The following is a 25,245-nucleotide window of genomic DNA, read 5'->3' as shown; positions in this document are numbered from 1 at the left end:
CCTGCTGCTTCTTTCCCTGGCTCGTCTGCTCCTCCCTTCAGGGATTCTCTCTGCTCAGCCCATCTGACACCTGCTGAACTCAGATTTAGCATGGCAAAGCCTTTCACCAGCCTCCTGGGATCCAGAGGGGTGAAGGAGACAGTGGGAGGGGTTATTCTCCCAAAAGAGCTTTTGCCTGCAAATGATCAGTGTGATTGAGGTGCAAGGCACAGTGGGGAGGAGGCTTTTAGGGAGGGAGAGAGCCAAACATTTTGGAGAATATGGACAGCTGAATGTTGTTGTCTGGATATATTCAGTGATGCTAAAACCCTCATATTTTGATTGACAAATTGTGAATAAGTAAGAGAGGGGAAAGTAGCTTTATAACAGGTCTGGCTGTACTGAGGGGGCTTTTTCTTCCTTTTACCATCAAACCTGGATGTCCATCCTGGAGCAGAGCCTGCCCTGTGCTTGTAAGTGTTGTGAGCATCCTCCAGTTCAGAGTTACTCTTGGCATCAGCAGGAAAAGGGAGCTGGTTTTGGATCATCTTCTTAAAAGAAAAAAACCCATGTTGAATAGTTAGAGCTTGTTAACCATGTGCAGATTCTTTGGTATAAATTGGTGAGAATAGTTTAACTTCTGTAACAAATTCAACCCTTGCCTTTCCCCATTTGCCACCTTCACACTCAGCTGTGTGTTGTCAGATTGTTGAAATTTAAAACAGTGGCTGGGTGACATTTCTTGGTTATGGCTTTGGGGACTCCTTCAGTGCTGCCAGCTGGGAGGACCCTTCCAACCCAAACCATTCTGTGATGCCCTGAAGTAGGTGAATATTTAAAGAATTTATTCAGTACAAAATACACTGGATATGCTTCAAGCTGACAGGTATTTGGGAGGGAGGTCAGGTCCTTAACATCAGTTCTGTCAGAATAATTGGAATAATATAAACCACTATTTTATTCTCTTGCTTCATTCTGAGTTCATGCCTCTTAGAGCTCATTGCACTTCTGATTTTTGTGAGGATAACCCTGACCCTTGTAGGTCAGGGATTTCATTCTGAGTCACAGGTTGCAAATTTTAAATTATTATCTGCAGTGTTTAAGTTTATACCAACAAATTGCTGTTTTTTCAGATTGTTTCCCCCATTGGCAGAACAACACTGGAAGTGACCTGAAGAATTATGCAGGAAAGGACTTTGTCCTGGTTGTCACACCAAAAGCTTAGAAAGCATGGCAGGAGTTCAGTCTCACCTTATTTTTTGGAGATGTGGAATGCTGTATGTGTATAATATAGATGTTATATTATCTATAGTATGAGACTTGTTATGGACAGAAACTTTAGAACAAAAGATGTGTTTTTTTGCTCAACTGCAATGAGATGGGGAATTTTTCTTGTTGGGGATGTTTTTGGATTTCTGTGGACTGACTGAAAAATGTCAGTCCATGAATCAAAGTCCCACAGTGAAATGTGGGACTTTTTAATTAAAATTCCCTGCTTTCCCTTCCTGTTTTTTGTCCAAACATGACGTGACGAAGAACTACGAAACGTTTTGTTTCCATGTATTTTGGCTGCCAAAAATAACTTTTCAATTTTGGGTTGCACAAAGTTAAAATGAGTCTTTGGATTAAATATTCCTGGAAGGAAGGTAATGCTGGAAATTCATTTTCTGTCAGCTCTAAATTTTATTTAGATAGGAGTAAGAATTGCCTACCCTCTTAGTTAATTACCATTTTCCTGCTTGGCATTTGGGATAGTCCTTTGGGATGCACAGGCATGAAGAGAAGATCTGATAGCAGGGGAGAGAAAAAAACAACAAACATTCCTCTCATGTGTCTTCAGTTGCATTTGTGAAAGTGAATGTTTGTTGGAGAGAGGGTGATTCCTGCAAATCTGGATTAAAATCACACAGAGCAGTGGCAAAAGAGTTGAACCATGCTGGGAAATGGAATTTCCCATCTTGCCTCAGGTTTCTCCCAGCCCTGTTGTTTGTGGGGTTATTCTAGGTGGGTGGAATCCTTCTGGCTCAAACACTAAAAGTGGGGTTGTTCCAAGTGTCCCGTTTCCATCTTAGTGCTGATCTTGGAGATGGAAACACCCCCCAGAGTGTGTCAGGTATAAGAGCCACGTGTGGCTGATGATATAGGTGGGTGTTGAGGCAGTTGATGTGATTGGCAAGAGAGAATTTTGTTGTTGTTGTTGTTCCTTTTTTTTTTTTTGAGTTTTTTGTTCTTTTTTTTTTTTTCTCTTTTTCCCCTTGTAATTGGCTCTGAGCAGCTTGGGATCCCCAGGGAGGGCCTTTCTCCACTGCTTCACCACCCGCTGCCCATCACTGCACTTATATTTCTTTGTTTCTCCTTTTCTCTCTAATTCATAGTTTTTCTTTTGACTGGAGGTGGAGTGATACGTCTTTTGAGACACCCCACTTTTTGTTTCTTTTTTACTCCTCGAGGGTTTCTCAGAAGGGTTGGGATCTCCACTGGCATCTCCACTGACCCCACTCCAGCCCTCCCAGCTGCGCTTTCGGACAAGACGCCCCTGGAGCCGAGCTCTTTATCCACAAGCAGCGTTCTGTTGGCTGTTTCACTGTCCTAATCGCTCGTGTCCCTCCTCCTGCAGACCCTGACTGGGCCAGCCTGAACCTGGGAGCCCTCATCTGCATCGAATGCTCAGGTATCCACCGCAACCTCGGCACGCACCTGTCGCGGGTGCGCTCCCTGGACCTGGACGACTGGCCCATCGAGCTCATCAAGGTGATGTCGGCCATCGGCAACGAGCTGGCCAACAGTGTGTGGGAGGAGAACAGCCAAGGCCACATGAAGCCCTCCTCAGACTCCTCAAGGTGGGTTTGCTCGGCCCGTCTCGCCCTGGTGGGCAGGGAGGAGGGGGGGGGGTGATGCTGCTGTTTTTGAAACTCTCCCTCGCCATGTGCCTTGTGCAAATGCTGAGGTACATCTTCACTGCGTGCCCAGGAAGAGCAGGTGTCCGAGTGGGGGTGTCAGAAGTCGAGTGACCCCGTTCCTTTTTCCCCCTTGTGGAGGTTTCCTCAGTAGCTCGGTGATGTTTTTGTTCAGTGACTGACCGACAAACCAGTGGGAGATGGAAACCTCCCGCCTGGTTCTTCCTCAGCCTAAATTACCCTGTCCTCTGTCTCTTTGTCTCTCTCGGCCACAAAGTTCCTGGCTCTTGGACCATCACTTTATGATTAATAATCTGCCTTCAGAAGTTCAAGCTCACTCAGGAATTTGTACCTGGCTGTCAGGTCTCTGGGTTCTCCTCACGGATGTTCAAAGTCCTGCTCACTATGGACTTGATTACTACTTTTTATGTGATATGTGTGAAACCATGAGCTGGTGGAGGGGTTGTTTCCTGTGAGAACAGCATTTTACTTACGTCCTGTAGCTCCACACAGTGAAAATCTGTCTGTGATCCGTTGTCCTACCAAAACCTAAAGGTTTTTGTGCTTAATTTATCTGCTCAGTGTCAAAGAAAGATGTTTTGGAAATGCTTTGGTGGTTTCAGTAGATCTGAGGTGGCTGGCTATAACATACTGGCTCGGGGTTCAGGCAGGACAAAGACCTGCTGGGCCAGCCTGCACAGCTGGGCCAGGCTTTGCAGTTGGCTTCTGAAGGCTGTGACAGGGGTCTGAGCAGGAGCTCTGGGGGGCTCCATCCCAGGATGGAGGTTCAGCTCTCGGTGTTGCCTCCTGCACACGGGAGAGCTCGGCGGGAATTCTGTCTTGGCTTTGTCCACCTGTATCCCAGGATCCTGCTTTTTCCAGGTGAAATGGCAAGTGAACCTGGGCCCCCTCCCACGGTGCAGGAGTAGGTTTTTACTGATGTGTGTGATCAAGTCAACTGTTTCTTGTTGCCTTCTTTCGTTAGCCCTGAAAAATGAATTTGTGGTGCCACCTTTGGTTCATCTTCGAGAATGAAGCCACTACATTAATCAGGCTACTTAGATGAATCACTGCATATAGAAGTGCTCAGGGAGACCTAAGGAGAGGGTTTGTTCAGACATAAAGGGGATTCCTGCTGTAGGTGTGTGTTTTATTAGACAGGTAACATAATGATTTCATCAGGTACAGTGTAATCCAGAGTTCTCATATTCTTGCATCTGACAAATAACGTGTTGCTCCTTACTGTTGAGAGGAGCTGGAGAGATGCCTCAGTTCTAAATACTTGCAAGGAAAAGGCTTATGCTCAATTGGTATTTTATTAAAAAAAAAAAGAAAGATTGCATTATTTTAGTAGTCATACAATAAACATCATGAAAAATCTAAAATCCGTGTGACTGTGATAAAAAGAGCACCATCCATTTGAATTAAGTAATTCATTTGGGATTGAGTTTTACTTACAGAAAATCAACTTTATTCTCCTTGTATTTCATGCTCAGGGCTTATTTTAATTCTCCTGCTTTGTTTCTGTACATCTTCGTGGTTATAGTCAGCTGCTTCTGATTGTCACTGACACCACTGCACTTTCTTTCCTGCACTGTAACATTTTGGGACAAAAAGATTCGTTTTATAAATAGGAATTTCCAGCTCTGTGTTCAAGTGCACAGTTGTGTGATGGAAGAGGTGCTAGAAGAAGTAGAATTAAGATGATGTGAAAATTTTCCCACCAAGCAATTGTAATCTTGCTTTGCTGCTTCCATCCTTCTGCTGTTTGCAGCAGGGACTGAAATGAGATTTTTCACGTAAATACCACAAAGCTCTGCTTCTTCCAAGTGTGTGCCTCCTTTTGTGCTTTACTTTGGTCTCTGCCAGCATCACAATCCTTCTGTCTGAGCTGTGGCAAGAAAGTAAGTTCGAGTTGTTCGGGTAGAAGTTGTGTGTGCCATTTTCTCAGTGCTGTTTGGAGTTTGGCATGAGGAATCCCGTTGGAAGCAGCTAAAGTGGACCTGAAAGGAGGGTTTAACAACCCCTCTTTTTTTGTTGTTGGGGATTGAAGGGGAGAGAGGCAACTGAAGCTGAGAGGCTGGGGGAAGAGGCAAGAAAGTAAGTGAGAAGAAATAATTTGGGGAGCTGAGATTTGGAGTTCCAGTGGAGAAGGGATAGAGGGAGACCAAGGATGTTTGGAGATTAGGGAAGACGGAAGCGTTTAGCAAAGCCCCTTCTGAAGGGGAAGAAAGCTGGGAGCTAGTGCTGGGGGGCTCCAAGAGAGCTGGGGAGGGACTTTGGGCAAGGGCCTGGAGTGACAGGACACAGGGAATGGCTTCCCACTGCCAGAGGGCAGGGTTACATGGGATACTGGAAAGGAATTCTTGGCTGTGAGGGTGGGGAGGCCCTGGCACAGGTTGCCCAGAGAAGCTGTGGCTGCCCCATCCCTGGAAGTGTCCAAGGCCAGGTTGGACAGGGCTTGGAGCAACCTGGGCTAGTGGAAGGTGTCCCTGCCCATGGCAGGGGTGGAATGAGATGAGGTCCCTTCCAACCCAAACCATTCTGGAATTCTGTAAGCAGATTTCCAGGTCGTTTGGTGCCTCCAGATCAAAAGCAACACCTTGGATGGCCTCGAGCATTGACCTGGGAGGTTTTGGGAGCACAGGTGTGGTGGGATCCCCAAGGAAGCCGTGTGGGGTAAAGCAGCAGGACGAGGCAGAGGTCGGGCTGAGGGTGTTGGTGTGATCCCAGGGAAGAAGGGGGAATAAGCAGCAGAAAAAGTTGGTGAGGCAGCAGAAAACCTAAGCACGTGTGGATGCTGAGTATGAAAGGGAACGGGGACCAGCTGGCCCTGAGCAGGGGTGTCCGTGGGTCCATGACTAGGTCAGCTTTGGAAAGCTGGTAATTGGTTCCAGCAATTACCAGAGCCCTGAGAGCCGCTGCTCAAACTTCAGGAGCCCTGTGACAAATTGGAGCTGACTGCTGGTGCAGGAGTATCGACTTCCCATTTCCAAACAGGGGCATCATTAGTCAAGAAAAGCATCTTTTAATTACTCACAGGAAGAAAAAAAGAGAAAGGAGGGAAAGAAAGGAAACAGATCTCTCAGTATGGATCGTGCAACAACCACCAGGTTTTTTTGTGAGTGTATTCAATATTAAATTTACTGTCTTGGCGGGGGGGGAGCGGGCAGAGTTTGCCTGCAGTCCCTCCCTCGGTAACGCGGGTTTAATTTGGAGTGAGAAGTCAAATTAGAGTAAATCAATGTTGCGACAATTAACCGGGGCTGGGGATGAGATCAGGACTCTCCTCTAATTGCTGTTGATACTGTTTGAGCACACTCTGCCAGCGATGCTTTGCAGTGGGGTGGCACACGAGCGTCCCAGTGGGGCAGCGCTGCTCGGGGAACGTTGGAGAGGTGGGGAAGCCGAGCTGGGGACTCTGTGCCGTGTGTGACCTGGGCCTTCTGCACTGGTGTGTCAGTCTCCTACAGGTATTTGCCTTCCTCCTGGACACACCTCGCAGGTTTTGCTTTCTCCACCTTACTGTTCCTACCCACGTGGATTCTGTTTGCAGACTTGGTTGCCACCATCGACTTCCTGAGATGTTGTTGGCCTTTTCCAAAGGGGACAAGCTGCCACCATCCCCCTGCCCACTCCAGGAGACAATTATCTTCTCCCTCTTCCTCTGAGCTCCCAAGGTGTCCATCTCTGTCTCACTGGGATGATGTGTCACCTCCACCAGCTGGAAGCTGCTGGGCAAGCGGAGGGAAGGCAGGGTCATGTCCAGGCACCTTGCTTCTTCTTTTCCTACTCAAGTGATGCCAGATATCTGCATTAGCTACCCTAAAGGGCTAACCTTAAGTGCAAACCTTAAAAGGCTCCACCATTTTGGTATCTTTTTAAGAATATTCATAAATAGGACAAACACCCAATTCCATTAAAACTGTATTTTTTGAGTGATGGGTGGCAGAAGCCCAGGCGTGGTTTTAAGCTCTGCTCTTTAGCTGGAGCATCTGCAGCAGTCGTGCTTGGGTTTGTTTGCACAGCAGTCTCCCTGTTTGTTCTGGGTACCAAAGGTGGTAAGAAAATCCAGTGCTGGCTGAGCAGTGTGGAGTTGGGAGCCAGCAGTGCCGGGAATTGCCTTTCACCTTCCGCTGTGAGATCCAGTTTGATCCCTCGCTCGCTAATGAACTGAATTTAATGGTGTCGAGAAAACATTATGCAGCTCGACTGTATTTAGGTGAGTTTTACAGTCCTGCACTAAAGCCTGGCTTGCTGTTCCAAGGCTGAGCTGCTTTCTGGGGTATAACTGATGAAAAATATTAGACCGTGTCTTCTGTGAAAAAAATTGACCCATACCGTCTTTTTTCGCAAAAATAATTAATCCTTTATTATAGACAGTGCAAATAAAGGGCAGGCCCTGGGAAACGGGGTACTTGGGATCCCAAAATCGTATCCTGGGTCTGGTGAGGATGCCTCATCTCTGGCTCCTTTTGGAGCTGCTGTTATGGTCCTGTTGGTCTTGGATTCCTGGCATAAGGCGGCAGCGTCACAAACGGGGCCTGGGGGAGCATCGGGACCTCTCTGTCCGCATTGTCAGCTCGGGTTTCTTGGCGGTTCTTGGCCTGATGAGGTCAGTGTTTTGTGCCTTTTCAATGCTCCTCCACGCTTGACACCTTTCCCGTTTCAGGGGTGGGGGAAGGGGGTTTTTAAAAATAAATTAAAAAAAAAAAAAAAAAAAAAAAAAAAGGAAGATTTTATTGTGAAGGGCTGACCAGAACCCATCTGCAGTTGGGTGGCATCTGCTCCCCACATGTCACTTCCCTCATTAACAAGCAATTGAATTAATTAAATGCTACTCAGAACACGCATAACAAGCTACCGGCAGTGTCCAAATTAGCACTGATAATCAAGGATGATTTCCTTTATTATCCTGCTAAGTGGTGTGCAGGCTCTGATCTCCCTGTCTGCCCTCATCTATTTACATACCCCCAGCTTCTGCCTTTAGAAGCCGAGGTTATCTTACCTAGTTAATTTGCCACGATCACCAAGCATGGCGGATTGATATTCCTGCCTCTGCTGAAGCAAACCCCCTCCTTTCTCCCCCTTTTCCTTCCTCCCCAAGCCTGGTCCTTTGTATCTCAAGCTCACTGATAAATTAAAAGCCACCCCTGTGGTCTCTCAAGTGAGTAATAGAGGCAGAAATTTCATTTTGCAACTGGCTGATTTAATGATCCAAAGGGTAATTAATGGCCTGATTATCTTAATGTTAAATATGTCCGGCAGCAATTACTGTGACCTCCCGCTTGTCAAGGTCCAGGCTATGCTCTTCTTTCAATTAAGTTCTCTGGGGCTTAATGGTATGAATAAACTCCTCTGATTCTATCATTCCGGACTCTGAGATTTAAGCGAGCTGGGGGCTCGTTTGGAGTTTTAATCAGCCCGTCTTCTACTTGAGCGATCAGAGTTAACAATTATAACAAGGACAGTTTAACTTTCTTTCTTCCCCCCCTCCCCTTTCTACTTCTTTATATTTTTTTTTTTATTATTTTTTTTTTTGAGCGCTCGGAGGGGATTTTGTTGGCGGCAGCGGCAGCTTTGCTGGGCCAGTCTCTCCCTATATAAATTATCATGTGAATGCCGCTGTTTTTCCATTTGACAGGCTTAATTAATTGGCAGGAGCGCCCGAAAATGACAGTGCCACTAATTGCAACTCCAAGTGCATTTCTGTCATTGCAGCACGCTTGTCACAGGCAGGGCCCGCTCCTCTCCACGCCGGGAATGTGGGGACGGTTCCCATTCCGGGTCTCACGTCTGGGCCGGGGACGTGATGGGATGTGATGGCCCAAGATGTGCCCGTGGGTTCTCCAGGCACGCAGTTTGTGTGCAAGAGTGACATTTACTGCCAGTAGAGTTTAGACAGCTGGGCTTCTGCCGACCCAGCAGCTGCTCGGGGACTTAAGGTTTGACTTAAAGGTTTCACTTAAGGTGTTTCGGCAAGTCCCGTGAACAGGGGAGGTTTTGGGAAGGAATTAAGAAGAGGAATTAAAATAAAAATACACCAGCAAAGCCCAAGAGTTGTAACTCACTCCTGGTCTTTCTGGTGGCTGAACTCCACCGAGCAACATAGCTCCCAGTGAGCTGGAGTTCTATTAGCTGTCTTTTGGACAGCAGATATTTCATAAAGGTAATGAGGAAACTGTATAAATTATTAGTTACGGTGGTATTGCGTTTTCAAACACGGGCATAAATAAAAAGACTGATTCATTGCTGCCAGTAAACTCAAAGCTCCCCCCTGTACAGCTGTAAAAGTGAACCAATTCTCACGTGCTGGATCGTGGGCTTCCAGATTGGAGTCACTGCATTGCTTTGCAATCGAATTAAAAAGATAAGAATAAAATTTGTCACTTACCAGTAGCTTCCAGGAAATGCATCTAATAGGAATGACTAAGTGAGGCAAATGGAATGTCAGCTGGGGTGGCTGCTGGTCAGACTTGACCCTTTGGAGGCCTGGCAAGCTCAGATGCAGCACTCCAGAGATGCAGGTTAGTGCACTGTGTTTTACTGTCCTTGTAGCTGCCTGGCAGACCTTGTCATCCAGGAGCTGATCCGGGAAAGCACTGGTGCCTGTACAGGCATGGGAGATGCCTGGATGATTAAAAATCAAAACAAAACAACCACAACAACACAAAACCCTCGACCCGGGTTGTCCAAGTTAATGAGCGCTTTAGATAAAATGCTCCCCGGTTCAACTGCACGTTCCTTGTGTGCAAGTCTGCCTTTGATAAAAGCTCAAACACTTCTTAAACAGAAGCCTGGCTTGCAATAATTATTATAATCCTTATTTTCCTCATTGGTGGTGAAAGAGAAACCTGCAAAGGAAGTGTTTCTGTCTCCTTCAGCTGTGTATTAGAGCATTTGTGAAAAAGCAGAGGTGTAAAAACCACAATATTGTTGTTCTTTTCAATCTAAATAGCATCGGAACCACTTTATGAAATCCTTGGGAGTGTCCAAGGCCAGGTTGGATGGGGCTTGGAGCAACCCAGGCTAGTGGAAGGTGTCCCTGCCTGTGGCAGGGGGTAGAACAAGATGAGCTTTAGGGTCCTTCCAACCCAAACCATTCCATGATTCTCTCATGAGCAGTGGGCCAGAGGCAATGGCCAAGCTTTGGATACTGAAGCCGAATAGAAGGGAAGGGCCTTCAAGGAGCTTTCCTTTCAAACAAAAGGAAGAGAAAGGCAACAGTCCCTATTTTAGCAGGTTTTTGCCATTTTCATACAATTGCAGAGGCATTTGGGTTTCTTCCCTGACACGTCATTCCCAGGAGTTGTGGAAATCACTGACCCCTTGTTTTCAAAGGTAGTTTTCAGTGTCAGTGGAAAAAACCAAGAAACCCCCTCTGGGCACACCCAGAATGACTCAAGGAAAGATGCCCTTGGGTGTGTTAACCTTCCAGACCAGAGCTTTTGGGGGACATCCTGCCTCTGGAGGTCTCTGCAGCAGGGCAGGTGATAGGGACTGAAATGCTTTACCTTGGGGGTGCAGTCAGCTCCAGGTACCTTTATTCAGCTGAGATTCTTCACAACTCCTGGCTGGTTTTGGCTGCCATGCTGAAAAGCACCAGGTTAAGCTGAAATGCCCTAAATAAGAAGTTGATGAGCTTGTTACACTTTGGAAAATCTAGGGTTTGTGTTCAGGACTCGGGCAAGGAGGATTTCTTTGTGTTGTATGAGCAGTGATGAGATAGGGAAAAGAGTATTCCTAAGTCAATAATCAGCTGTACAAAAAGTGATATTTTTTTTGTTGTTTGCTAGAATAAGAACCAGTCCAGTGGGTGAGTGCCTGTTGTGAAGGGCTCAAAACCGTGTAGGATCTTGGCTCCAAACTTAATTTCTGGTTTAAATATGGCCTGATTATTTCTCTTTTTGTCTTAGTTCTCTCCCAGATACCTGGCAGAGCTAGGGAGCATCTCAGATTTGAAGATGAACGTGTTTTCACTGGACTTCACATCTGCTTGGCCAAAAGCTACTTGAAAAGGTCAACTCAGAACATACTAATAGAGAGAGAACCATCACAGTGTTTATTAGAAACTACTTGGGCCACTGTTTAACTGTGGCACTGCAACAGGAGCATGGAAGAGCAGAAAGATTCATTTCCAGTGGGAAAAAACCTGGATATTTTATTTGTGAATTGGTGGGAGATGTGGCTCACACCAAGCTAATGACCAAAGGCCAGTACAGCTGAAAAGGAATCAGATGTCAGCCACTGTGGGTTAGTCTTGCCCCAGAAAAGTCCTTGATTTTTTTGTAAGCATTTAGAAAGAAAACAGAAGGGAGATCAGAGACTAAAACAGGACATTTTGGAGAGGAGTACATCTCTGTTAACTAGGCTTTCTTGAACCCATTTTTTATCATTTACATGCTCAAATGTGTGCATGCACACATCTGCTACTCCACAGCACCTGAGGAATAGGTATGGAGAGTTTAATCTTAAATCTGGCAAGCTAAAAGCAACTGAAAAATGAAGTCTGCTGTCTAAAGGATTGGGCAGCCTTGCCAAGGTCCTCTTTGCCCTCACTCTCTTTCACAGTAACTATTTTATCAGTTATTTCCAAAAGGAAAAGCACTGAACACTTGTGTTGCTGTTGAAATTCAGCTGTTTGTGAGGCTGAAACTTGTAATCATAAAAAGACCAAAATAAAACCGTTGAGGAAAAAAATGCCAAAAGCATCAGCTATTAGGGGATCCCCTGGGTCAGATCCAGAGGCTCATCTGTGAGTACTTTGGGAATTACTGTGAGCTGAGCACTTGCTGCTGCTGAGAAACTCAACAGAACTGCTGACAGGGGAAACATCCAGGAGGAGAGGAAATATTCTGTTTTGTTAGATAGAAATCTTAGGTAAAATATTTTCTTTTCCTTTGGAGCTTTTCTGTGTAGTTGGTGTTTGACCTGTTCTTTGCATTCCTCCAGCCCTGAGGTCACATCTTCCTCTCTGTACATCAGCTCTCCACAAACATAAAGCAGTTTGACTAAACATAATTCAAATTGCTTTCCGTGTGTGGCATAAGTTACCGTAAAGCCAGTTTATTCCTGGTTTGTGCTGCTGAGCCTTTGTTATATAAATTCTTTTTACTGTTTCTACACAGGTTTTCTGGTGTTAAGAGATATATAAACTCCTTGTGGTTAAACATGAGGACAGGCTGTCACTGGATAGGCTGAGGGGGAGGGAGGTGGTCCTCAGGTTACCTTTTCCCAGGTGGGGTGTTCCAGGAAGGTTGCATTCACAGGCAGCAGTCACTAGTGGTAGTTGTCACTAGTGGCAGTGGTCAGCCTGTGCTGGTTTTGCCCCTCTCAGCCCTCGGGGGCTGTTTGAATGGCTCATGGGTTTGTTTCAGCTCCTGGGGAGGGAAGAGCGTAGCTAAAGCCACGGTGGGGATGCTGAGCAGTACTTTAGGAACAGGCAGTGCTCCTGGTGGCTTTGCTGGCCAGTGACACGAGGCACAGAAGCAGCAGCATCCCTTTGCTTTGGTCGTGGCTACAGAACCCGCAGGGCTCCCTGACAGTAACTGTGACCAACTTTCTTTTGTGCTTTTTTCCCTTTTTTCCCCCCTTTGTTTAAGACTGAGCTTTGTTTCTGGCTCTGCAGGAAGCTGGTAGCCTATGGCAAGGGACTGGGGAGAGGAGACTTCAGTAAGATAACTAAATGAAAAGGGCAGCAGTGAAAAGATGGTGCTGGCTTTTGACTGGACTGAAACTTGAGATACACGAGCCCGAATGCAGGTTCCCCACAGCTCTCACATATCCTCAGTTCCTCAGAGATAATGCTCTTACTGCTGCATTTTTCCATGTCAGGGTGCTGGGGGGTGGGGGCACTGAAAGAGTGACCAGGAGAAATCAGACATTCAAATAATTAAATAGCAGGTTAAAATGTGTGGAGGTGAGCACAGGTGAGGGATGGGAGGCAGGAGTCAGAGGGAGATGAAATGTCTCCCCGTGCCTATTAACGAGGTCGTGCAGACAGGGCCGAGTCCTGTGGCTGAAGCATTTTTTGTGTGAGTCTGTGAGAGGTTGGGGAGCTGGAAGAACCATCCCTTGGTAATTGGGGAGCCTCAAAAGGTGCAGATGGGACAGGCTTCAAAAAGCCTTCGTGCTGAACAGATGATTATGTCATGGCCTAGAAATCTTCCAGCTAACTTTGCTTTTCCCCCAGAAGATTTACATTTTCCTTGTTTCATCCGGGTCAGAATTTCTTAAGGGATGTTTTTACTGTATTTTCACTTCTCAACAGCACCAGCCAGGCTTGGGAAACTGAGGTGCACACACAATGAAATCACAGCCCCATCAATGCTTTTTAGACTCCTCTGCAGGTGGAAAGAACAGGATTGTGTCACTGTGTGCTAAAACTGAAGGATGTCTTATGAAAATGATATCCAGAAGTTGCCTTTTTTCCTTTCTCATCTCAAGAAGCCAAAATTTGCAGCCCTAATCCTTCGCTAATGATACTTGTGTGTGCTCCTGTCTGAGCCCCTCCAGACCAGATCTGCTTTGGCCACTTGTGCAGCTCCCACAGCTCAGACCAGTCATAAACAGATACCTGAGATTGCTTGGATTCACCTGTTCCATTCAGGCAAAGAGGAGGAAAGGAGAAAAGCAGCTACAGAAATTAACTGGCGTTACTCATTAGGACTTCCAGTCTAGGCAAAAAGTTAAAATATTATTATTTTAAATAATATTATTTAACGTAGTATTTAAAATAAATATGATTATTTAAAAATATTATTGCAGTTGCAATTCTGAGTGATAGAACTGCAGTTTTGGTTTCTTTGTGAAGCCCCTGGCCTGTGGCTCATCAGCCCCAGGATGGGTCCCACAGAGTGGAGCTGGAACAGGGGTGTGCTGGTGCCTCCACAAAATATATTTGGAGGCTGGATAAACTCAGCAGCCAAATGCAGAGTACCTATTTTGTGTGTTAAAAATCAGTCACCAACATTTTGGGTCTTTTTTTAAGGACACTGTGTGTTTTGCAGGGGGTCTTGGGGTGTGTGGAGGAGCAGACAAGGCCTAGGGTTGTGCAGGATGTGTGATGGGAATGGCCCAAGTGAAATGAAAGTGTCCAGAAAGTAACTCTTCTGATAAAGTTTTGGGACTCCTGAAATTAATGTATGTCCAACTCTGATGTTTTAGCTGGTGTTTGTTGTCACATTTGCATTTTTGGGGTGTCATACAGCTCGTTGGATATCAATGTATGTGTTAAGATGGGGAATAAGAGAGAGAGGAGAACGAGAGGTGTCATGGGGGATGTCACAGTAAGACAAGGAAAATACCCTTCACCCTCAAACATGATATTTTATAAGAGGGAAGTGCATGTGACATCCTGGGGGAGAGAGGTTTGGGTTGTATTTTTAACAGCCAGGAGGTGACAGACCATTTCACTGCCATAGTGGGACATACAGGAAACATATATTTACAAGCACAGAGTTTATCAAGCACATTTATCAAGAATCTATCAAGCATATGTATAATATCCTTGATAAATTCAAGATAATGTGTAAAATACACAAACTGTGAAATATTTTGTATGTGTATGTAGTGCCCTTTCACTATTAGTTCAACATTCAGTGAAAATGATTTCAGTGCTTTAAAAAAATAAGTATTTTCTGGAACATGCAGGTTTTATTGAGGAGTACATCGGATAACAGTTTGAAAAGCATGTAAATAAATCTTGGCTTATCTGGGTATGTGAAGGGGGTGTGTTTTGGACCTCAGTTGAAAACCTGAGCTTTCTCTAAGCCAGAACTACAGCAGCAGTGAAAGTGAATTACTCACAGTAATTCAGCGTGATACAGGGATGGAGGTGTGGGCATGTTATGGCTGTAACTTGGCAAAATAGAAAGGGAACTGGGGAGAAGAATGGTAAGAAATATTTCAAGTCTTCAGTGAGGTTCTTCAGAAGGAGATGCTTTAGGAGCTTAATGCAATTATAATGACTGGGGGGGGATAGAGGGGTTTTCAGGCATTTGGAGGTGATGTCCTTGGAAAAATGGTTTCTTGTAGTTCAAGCAAGTGTTCCCAGGAGTAGGGGATGGACTGGGGAGGAGGTGTTTGGACTGGTTGCTTTAAGCTGTGCAGTTCTCTCCCAGGGAAAGCAGTGAATCCCACCCCTAGGAAACATGGGATGTGGGGAAAGGCAGGGGATTGAATGATCTCTATGGCCCTTGCTTTCTGGATTCACTGAATCTCTGATCAGGAACCTCACAGCATCCAGCAGCTCCAGCAGATTGTAAAGTGTTTCTTCCCGTTGAGTCCTCCAGCACTCCAGAAGACTGCAGAGATCAGCTGAAATCAGGATCTGATTCCAGTGCTCTTCCCTCCCCTGTCCCCTGCTCCCCTCCTGCATCCGCTGGATGTCCATTTCTGTAAGTTTTCCCTTCAGAACAAACCTATCATTTTTCACCACAGGATATTTACAGCTTCAATCAGTGCCAAATTCAATTGGCTTCTGATCTCATCGCTGGAAGTTATAGATGCAGATATTATTTGCACTGTGGTTAATTATGGAGCAATCAAACTTTGGCTTTTCCACTGTAATTTCCTCTGCCAGCTAATTTAATTAATCACCCCCAGCTCAGCTCTTCCAGCTGCGACCGGCAGGGTCATTAATTAGACATGTGGTGGTAGCTCATAGACCAGTTCCTGTTAAGGGGCTGCTGCCCACTTGATCTCTGAGGGAACAATAGCTTTTTTCCAAGCATCCAGGCAGGATTCGAGGTAGCTGCCAGGTTACTGTGTTCCTCAGATGTGATTCCCAAAAGCAAACAGGGGGATTGCTGGGACTGCCAGTGCTCAGCGCACGGGTTCAGCAAGGCAGGGCTGGGGTCAGATGCCCACCAAGATGCAATTTAGGGTCTGACCCAGCAGTTCTCAGTGGTCCATCCCTTATGGTCTGATCGAGGAGCTAAGAAATAAATGCTCAGGAACATGGTGGAGCTCCTTCTGACTGTTGGTGGGAGCTGCCTGCCATTTGTCACATGGAAAATGTTTTAATTGCCAGATCACAGCGATAAGAGGAACATATTTTTTTTCACTACAAAGCTGTGCAAAATAACCAGCCAGGTCTGTCACACTGCTTGGATCTCAGAATAATCAGTAATTTCTTTTTCTTCTACGTGGAAGAACCTTTTACAGTAGACAAAGTGGGTTGATAGCTTACAGCTTAAGAATCTCATCCTAAGCACTGTCAGCAGAGGACAAGTGGTTTGGGACACTTGCCCTAACAGCCCTGGAAAGTCCAAGCATTTTGCAGGGAAGGCAAGAGATCCTTAGTCCTTGCTCTTGCATGGTCTCTTTGAATAGCCTGGAATAACAAACCCTGCCATTGGATTCCACTGTGCATCTGAAATATGGATTCATAGAGTCATTAAGGTTGGAAAAGCCCTCCAGGATCATTGAGTTAACCCAGCACTGCCAGGTCCACCACTGAACCATGTCCCTAAACATCCCACCTAAGCATCAAAGCCTCCTCCAAATCCACCATGTTCTCAGACTGCAAGTTGTAAGGATCCTTCATTTTATTACCAGGATCTTCTTTGTCCTCCTTGGAGTGCCAGCAAAGCCACTGGTGTTCCCATCACACCACATGGTGGATCTTGGAGGAGGTAAACTAGAAAAGCTGAAGATCATCAGGATCCTTGTAGCTTTTGGGCAGCTTTTTCAACCACACAGCTGGTTTTACTGCCCTTTGATTTCAAACCTGTTGCAAAGCTGTCATTTCTAATCAGTGCCTCCTCTACCAGCCATGGATTGCTGATGGATTGCTTAGAGTCTCCCCCACTTCTTTCCAGAATAGACAAACTCTGCTCAAGACAACTGTTTTAATCATCTTGGCTCACAAAGCCTCCTTTCAGCCTCTTCTGTCCAAAACATCCATCAACCCCGCCCAGCAATAGTAAACTGAAAATGAAAAAATCAGTTCTCTTCACAGCTTAACTGTAACTGGCTTTTTTAATAGCAAAACAGTGCTGTGGGCTCAGAGCAGCTCCCTTTTCTGAAGGAGAAGGTGCTTCTGATGCAACCCTCCCTTCAAGTGCATCGTTTTTCTTCCTCGTATCTCTCAGAAGGTTCCCTTAGTCTGAACTGTTTGGGGAAGATGCTTTCAATACAAAGTCCCTGCGCAGTCAGGGAGGGCTTTGGGGATTTTCACAAGAGACGCAGCTCAGCAGCTGTTTCAGAGTGGAGGGGTCACATCTGCTCCTGCCATCACAGGGAGATTGTTGACGTGTTATTGCCACCGAAGCCCCGAATCAGAGGGATTTGTAATTGGTAAGAAGACAGGTTGTCACTTCAGAGGAGCTCTGCACCTTGCCTGGCAGCAAAAGGTAGACCTCGTACTAGACATCAGTGCTGCCTTCAGCAGGCAGCAGCCACATCCCCGTGCTGGGGCTGCTCCTGTGGGAAACCTGCTCAGCTTGAAGTCTCTTAGCTGGGAATGCTGCTGCTGGAAGGGAATGGGGCCCACGGAGTGGGAATATATAGAAAGAGCATATATACTCTATATATAGAGAGAGAGAATCATAGAATCATTAAGATTGGGAAAGACCTCCAAGGTCAAGTCCAACCTTACATGGAACATATATATTCTAGCTTTATGGGATACATGTATATATATATATATATACATATATTAAAAAAATAGCTTAAATCTTAAAAAGATACTTCTAAATAATTTGCCACCCAAAACTAGAACAACTGCCAGCATTAACTAGCAGATAATCTGCCATGAAGACCTGAATCTGGAACCATCCCCATTCCTCTCTGAAGAAAGGCAGCATCCAAAATTCCTAAAATAGCCAGCAGTGTTCTATAGGCAAGCTGGAAAATTAGTTTTTGCCCTGCAAAAATTGGAATTGCACTTGGTCCTGATCAGCAGATTTCAATCACCCAGCACTGCTTCACCTACTTGTGTCACTTGGTTTTGTTTTATTTGAGCAATAAATACCTTAAATCTTCTCAGAGCTATTTCATGTCTTCTGTGGAGACTCATGATAGTCCCGCCAGGCATTCACCAAGGCTCCCGATGAACCACCACATGAACTATTCCTCTGCTCCTTATCAATCAAAACAGTTTACTTAGAACTTTACTTTTTCCTCCTGAAGTAATCAAAATCTGATATTCCACAGATTGCAGGAAATTGTCACTGCTGTATTCTGTGCTAATCCATCACGTGAAACAGGCATAATTTGGGCATCAGAAGAGCATTAAACGTTTAAATAAGCAAGAGAGTCCATTAACTGCTCCAGATGACGGGGCAGACAAATGTTTGGATCACAGGTACGCTGGGAATCGTGGCACAGACCTTACAGAGCAATGGGGCATCCCCAGTGTGCAACAGGCTCCAGGCTTTCTTGTTCTTTGGGATATCCCTCAAATACTCAAAAGAAATGCTTAGGCCAGCAGGAGGAAATGAAAGTTTTAAGCTTAAACTTCATTTAAGCTCTTTGTGGAAGACAGTCCAGGAGGTGGTTAAAGTATCCATCACTTTCTTGTAGCCCTGTTTTCCTCTGTTCGAGCTGCCAAGAGCTTTCAGGAGTAGCTTGTCTGTTAATGATGAGAGAGCAGGAAAAGGCCATTTTTGTGCTGTGGAGTTGAGCAAAACATACTCCTTTGCCATCTTCAGTTTTTGAATTAACTGCTGTGATAGTAAATGTGGTGGGCAGGCCCTGTGTGATGAGACTGCGTGGTGTGGATGTGTGTGTGAGATGTTTCATGAGGCTCTGAGCAACCTGGTCTAGTGGAAGGTGAACCTGCCCATGGCAGGGGGTTGGAATGAGATGGTCTTAAAGGTCCCTTCTTACCCAACTCATTCTGTTGTTCCTGAGAAGTGCTGGGGAACCTGAGTCCACCTTAAACTACGAAAAGTAGTGAGGAGACTTCTCACAGTCACATCCCAGCCAGAGAGGTGGCTGCTCTGTTTATGAAACACCAGTTCCAGTGGACTGGGGAGAAAATCCTCCACAGAGAGGCAGTGGATGTGGGATTTCTTGTGCCTTTATTCTATAGCAAGGAGCCAATCCAAAAGTCTCCTTGTTGGGGGAATTATGTTCTTCTGGCAGGTATTTTGATCCCCTTGTGACTGGACAAAGCATCAGCGAAGTAGATGTTGAGTCGCTCTGGATCACAGATGTGGTTTGTGTGCTCACAGCCCCCAGTTCTGTCCTCTCCTCTTTGAGTCAAGTTGTGTTTTAAACCAATTTCCCCTTCTAGTGGTAATTCTTTGTGCACCATTTCCCTTTGCTTGGCATCGTAAAGCAACCTCTGGTTTTCAAGGGAACAAACACTCCCGTGATCAAGGGAGTTGGGGGTGTCCTGCACCAATCCAGGGGCACGTCTGCCCTGCCAAATAACAAAAGACCCATTGTAATTAGAGTGTGAGCCTTCCTTTTAAAGGGTGACTGGCGAGGGGAAATTACCAAGACTGGAGACAGTAATTAGCAGCCACTGCAAACAGCAGATCAAGCTGTCCATACCAATATCCCAGAGGAAGGTGCCCCAGGAGCAGGGAGAGGGGCTGGATTCAAGCCCTCTGAGCTGCAGAAGGTGCTGACTGTGGCTGTAGGCTTTGCTGCTGTTAGAAGCTCTCCTGCTGTAAACACAGCCCAGCCAGCCTCGTCTCAGAAGGATCCTTAAAACCTTCCTCTTCTCCCCTTCCACCGCTTCAGAAACACAGCGGCTGACAGTCCAAATGTTTGAAATAATTGGATTCTGCATTCTAATTCATCTGTAAAGTATTCGTTGATTAAATTAGCCTAATAGATATTATTTCTTACATGACTGCATAATTTCATCCTGATTGGATCACTATGGCACTAACGAGTCCCCCCATTTACCATTGACTCAAGAATCACAGAAGGCTGCAGATAACTATCATCTTGTTTCCATTTTTTTTCCTTTCCCAGGCTAAAAGTTAAACTGATTTATACTAAAAAGGCACACAGCCAATGCTCAGGTACATCTGTATTTTAGTCTTTGAGACCAGTGTTAGAATGGAAAAAATATTGGTTTATATAATCTCAGACCCTCTCTTGTTTACTCAGTAGTTTGTTCAGAAGCAGAAAGATTAACTGACCATTTAAATTCCTTTGGGGGGGGAATGGAGATATTTTTAAATAAAATACTTTTTATTATCTCATCAAAACAGATAGGCACAGTGCAAATGAACCTCGTAAGGGCTTGCACACATTCAAAGAAATGAAAATACTCAGGATAATGTTTCAACAGAAGTGCTTTTAGCCTCTATTAGTCAGATTTTTTTCTTCGAGCTGCAATTTGAGTGTAACCAAGAGAAAGCAAGAAGAAAACAAAATCGTGGTTGGTTTCACGCTGAATGAGAGCAGATTTTTTTTTCCTAAGGAAGAAGGAGCTCCCCTGGAGTCCCTCTCCCCTGGCGTAGGGGTGACAGGCTCACGCTCCTCCAGCTCTCCCTGTGCAGTGGGGCTTTGTTGGGAAGGGGTTAACAGCACGATTGGCTTCTTCCCCTGCCCCAGTGGCTGGAAACAGCTGGTGGGTTTTGTGTTGCGCCGCTGAACTGAGCAGTCCAAAGAAGTTTTTGGCAAACACTCGGCCTGCCCAGGACAAGAAGAGGTGGGTCAAGCCAGGAAACCGTTTTCATGAGCAAACGGGGGAAACAATGCCCCGCTCAGCAGGGACAGAAGGGAGACCCGCTCCCGCTGAATAGCTCCCCAAAAAAACCTGGCTCAAAAGGAGGAAGGCCCATTCGCTTCTGGGAATCCAATAAATTGTTTCAGGAAGTGAAAGTCTGTCCAGGCTAATGGAGCCGTGATTGACAGGTGGTTCTCATTACGGCGCCCATCAGGGGACAAAGTGAATTCCAATGTTATTTAAGAGGTTAAGTAGAAATAAGATGCAGGTGACAGCCCAGGGCTTGATGCATCACACTGCTCTTCCTATGCTGTGGGGTTTTTGTGAAGAGCCTCCACAAAATTTAAAATGAGCGAGGGCAGGGGCAGTTTGGGAAGCAAAATTTGGTCCTACTGTGACTTCAGAGGAGCTTACCTGGCTGGGGAGCAGGGAGGTGAAGGTTGCTTTGGGAATTCCCGCATTAGAGAGTTCCTGTTCTTTAAGTTCTTGTCATGTGGGTGTTATGTCTGTGCTCAGTGAGGTGAGCTTCCAGCATGGAGTGCCATATCCCAAATGCCGTTGGACATCCCAGCGCAGGAGCAGGAGAACAAAGCACTGTGAAAGTTTACGGTTGTTTGTTCTTCGGGGCACGAGCTCAGAAGATTCCAGAGCCCCCACAAGCACATCCCATAGCGCTCTGAGCCAAAACAACCTCAGCCATTGGACGTTTGTCTTCTCCTGTGCTTGTGCTGTGGCAGCTGACAAGCAAATCACAAAGTGTTGACCTTAATTAGAATGAATTTGAAGTAATTTGGAAGTGAAATATGTGGAGGCCACCTGGGGTTGGGTCAGGTTGCGTTGGTCACGGCCCCAAGGCTGCCAGAGCTCAAGGAGTGTTTGGACAACGCTCTCAAGGACTTGGTGGGATTATTGGGGTGTCTGTGCAAGGCCAGGAGTTGGGCTCAGTGATCCTTGGGGATCCCTTCCAAGTGTGGATATTCCATGATTCTGTGACAAGTTTCTGGATGCGCTTCTCCAAGGTCTGAACCTGGCTTGAGAAGGAAAGGAAAATGCATTCCTGGTCACTCGGGTTCCCGGGTGTTACTGAGGCATCTTTGTGCTGCCACAGGTTATAAAGCTGAAACTAAAGGCTGTTTCTGGCCTTGTTCAGCAAGAAATGAAGGCCAAAAAGAACATCCAAAATACAATATTGCTTGCATAGACTGTGAGCACCAAGGTGCAGTTTTAGCTGTGGCCAGAGGTTTGAAAGTAGATCTGTACATATGCTGAAGATGCTAAACCCAGACAGACTGTTTATTTCTGCATTTTTCCTTTTTCTGAATGCCCAGACAAGCAGCATCGGGTGTCTTAGCACTTGTGGATGTGGTGGGGTGGGAAGCTGAGGGATCTGCTCTGATTCCTGGTATTGACAGGATCTTCCATGGTGCGTGGTCAGGTACAAGGATGTAATTTCACCGAGGGGTTGTGAGTGACGGTGAAACTCCCAGGTATGACGTGTGTAATAAATCTGGCTGGATGCAGAATTAATGTGATATTCACAATGATTATTTACCATTGGAGGCTCAGACGTGGCTGCGTACGAGAAGCAAATAGCTCTGCACAAGGAAGGGCGCCCAGAGGAGAGAAGGAAAATACCTGCTTGCATTGTTTCACAAGTGCATTCCCAGGTAATACTAATGAAAATTGCACTTTAAATGCAGGATTGATTTGTGATGAGATCAGCCCTAAAGAGTACATTTGTGGAATGATAACCTGATTGGTGGTGCTGCCTCTTGAAGGGCTGAAGGGGTCTAATTGGCATATAACGCACTATAAATTTATTAGCAGCCTCTGCTTCCCCATTGGTGGACCTTCCCCTGCTAACCACCAGGAAATTACCAATTTTCAGGAGTTAGTCACTCAAGTCGCGCCGCGTCTGGCTTTTGAAAAGAAGTCTCTGTCATAAATCCTGGCTCGGGGAACGGGTCACTCGTGGAGTGGGCACCGGAGCACCCTGTGTTTGCTGCTCCACTTGTGCCTCCCTGGCTCGTCCCTGTGTCCCAGCTTCTTGCCACAAACCCAAGTTACACAAAGACCATTAGGAGGGAACTAATCAGTTTGGCAGCCCTTGGGCTGCAGCTGCCACAGACCAGAAATCACAGTTTTTTCAGTTCACGTTCAGGGCTTTGATGGTTCTTATGGATACATTCAGCCCCGGGGCACCTCGGGCAGGAGAGGACATACCCACTATTCATTTTTTTTCAGGAGCACAATAGGAATATTCAGGAGCCGATGTAATTATTTCAGCGACTTTGCTTTTAAGATTGAGTCACAAATTAGAAAATAATATTCACATGTTTCTTCTAATTGGTAACAGATTAGGGATATTTTATCTTTTTAAAATAATTTCCAAATGTGACCCAAAGAGGGTTTTGCAGGGAAGTAGCTGGCAGAGAGAAGGCACTTACACACCAACAGCACTTGGGCAAGAGGCTTTAATTCTTTAATTCTGGCTTTAATTGAGCTTTGAGATCCCTGCACACCTCTCTCTGAGTTGCTGTCGAAGTGGAACTTGCTGTCACTTTTGGCAGGTGGCTCCAGTGCGGATTTTCTTTGCTGTCAGGTTTTATGTGGGTTTCCCACTGTTAAGCACCAACCTTATGGCTTGTAAATCATAAAGGCCTAAAGGTTTGCAAGTGATTAATAGGCAGAGGTGTGCAATTAGAAATGCCTCAGCAGGACCTGAGCACTCCAATATCTGCTGAAAGCCAAGTCCATCTGTAATCCCACTTTTCGGGGCACATTTGGGCAACCCCATCATTGCACAAACAAACAAAAAAAAGTCTTGGTATCTCATTTTTTAGGTGCAGGGGAACCTCATGGATTTCTGTGGGTGTTCACTGCTGAGGATTTCTAAAGCCTTTCTTAGTTACTCAAGTCAATTTTTCATTCACTTTGTTTTTTCAGAAACATGAGTGGCTCTACCAACAACCTTTTTTTAACTAATTATCGTTTGTGGTTGGAGAAAGGCATCAAACACCTGCAGCCCAGTAGAACTGAGGTGGAGGGGAGTCCCTTTGCTTGCTGAACAGAGGGAATACCTCAGGTCCAACTTGCCATGAAAGGCATCACTTTTACTAAATAAAAATAGCCATTAATAAGTGCGACTCACAGAAGAGTCTGATGACATGAACAATTCCTGTAGAACCCTTGTCATCAGTGAAATGTAAGAGACAGCCAGAGCAGCTGAAGAAGTAATCAATAGAGGTGGTGTAGTGGAACAGGCGTGTCAGCCAAGAAGGGAGGATATGTCAGAGAGGAAGAGGAGGGTATGGGACGTGTATCCCAGGCAATGAGCAATAGCACAAGGGGAAATGGCCCCAGGTGGTGCCAGGGGAGGTTAAGGTTGGATATTACGAAAAATTTCTTTCCTGAAAGGGTGGTCAGGCATTGGAAGGGGCTACCCAGGGAGGTGTTGGTGTCACCATCCCTGGAAGTGTTTGGGAAAGGACTGGAAGTGGCATAGTTTAGTGGAAGTGCCATAGTTTAGTGGGCATGGTAGTATTTGGTTGAAGACTGGACTTGATGATCTTGGAGGTCTTTTCCAGCCTTAGCAATTCTGTGATTCTTGAATTGCAGGTGAGGAGACACTGGAAGGTGAGCAGAGCAGAAGGTGTAGGGTTCCAAGTCATCTGGGAAGAGTTGGACAGTGGAGAGGTCCCTGTAGCATCAACGTGTGTCCCAGAAATGCTGCCCATGGTCCCCAGCCCTCAGACCTCCCACTGCAAACACTGCTGCCTCCCACTGCTGACTTGTGCAGAGCAGGCAGTTGTTTTTATTTGCTTGCTGCTCCAAATGCGTTTTTCTTCACAGTCTATGCTCTAATACAATGTTTATTACTTGTATTTTCTCTTTTATGTCTTACATAAATTCAGTGTAATGTTGGAGAGTGTTTTTTTCCAAATACTCCAAAGAGTGTCATCTTATTGCTTCTGCTGGAATTAAGGTAATATTAAAGCCCCCTGAAAGGGCTTTTGTTTTTCCTTGTAAACCAAACTGTAGGAGTTATTGGTAGCAAAGGATCAAAATTGTCAAGTAAATTTTGGGAGGTCTTTGTGCAGCGTTGTGATCAGCCCCTCCTCTTCCAGTTTCTGATCCTCAGGTGAAGATTGGCTTCTCCTGGAGCCCACAACACATTTTTTTCCATTTGCAGTTGAACTTGATGATCTTAGAGGTCGTTTCCAACCTTAATGATTCTATGACTGAAGCCACCTTTGTGTGCTGAGCAAGCCCTCATCTGAGCTCTCTTTAGCCTGCTCTACACGTTTGTCACCCTTTGGGCAGCCCTTGGAGGGGTTTCCCCCCCCTCAGTGTTTAGAAGGCACTGGTGCACTCCTAGTTCTGCCTCTTCTCCACTTTCCAGCAGGATTTGCAGAGGAGAAGCTCCATTTCTCCTCTCTGCTCTGTTTGTGCTGGGATCTGTTCCAAGGCAGATCACATCAGCTGTGTCACAGTGTCCTTAATGTGCCGTGATGGTTGGGGCAGGGGAGGAGCCGTGGGGCTGAGGGACATCCCTGTTTCCTGCCACCTCCCTCCACCCCTCACCTGGCACAGATTGTTGAGATTTATGCACTGAAATGTTTGGGTACTGTACAAGAGGATTTTCATATTTTTTCCTTTTAAAAAAAAAAGAAAGGAAAAAAGTATGTAATGATTTCTTGAGTTCTGTTTAAAGTGCTAGTGCATTAAGTA

The 25,245-nt window shown here is 45.8% G+C and overlaps 1 protein-coding gene and 1 long non-coding RNA gene across 3 annotated transcripts in view; both read left to right on the top strand.

The window, feature by feature from the left end:
• Positions 1 to 25,245, top strand: part of AGAP1 (ArfGAP with GTPase domain, ankyrin repeat and PH domain 1) — a 310,001-nt gene that overhangs the window by 273,413 nt on the left and 11,343 nt on the right. Inside the window, 1 exon segment of the mRNA XM_032693386.1 lies at positions 2,597 to 2,819. Coding sequence (XP_032549277.1) covers positions 2,597 to 2,819 — 223 coding nt within the window.
• Positions 7,422 to 24,365, top strand: LOC116789491. Of its 2 annotated transcripts, none has more exons than XR_004358050.1 (4): positions 7,422 to 7,491; positions 9,277 to 9,403; positions 22,075 to 22,181; positions 24,133 to 24,365. It is a non-coding gene; the product is annotated as an uncharacterized LOC116789491 (long non-coding RNA). The 2 variants fall into 2 exon arrangements; XR_004358051.1 differs by having other exon boundaries at positions 9,274 to 9,403.

This window comes from Chiroxiphia lanceolata, chromosome 7 (assembly GCF_009829145.1).
Source record: "Chiroxiphia lanceolata isolate bChiLan1 chromosome 7, bChiLan1.pri, whole genome shotgun sequence".
In the NCBI taxonomy this organism is placed as follows: Eukaryota; Metazoa; Chordata; class Aves; order Passeriformes; family Pipridae; genus Chiroxiphia; species Chiroxiphia lanceolata.
The sequence above is the reverse complement of the archived record's forward strand: the minus strand, read 5'-3'. Positions and strand labels throughout refer to the sequence as shown.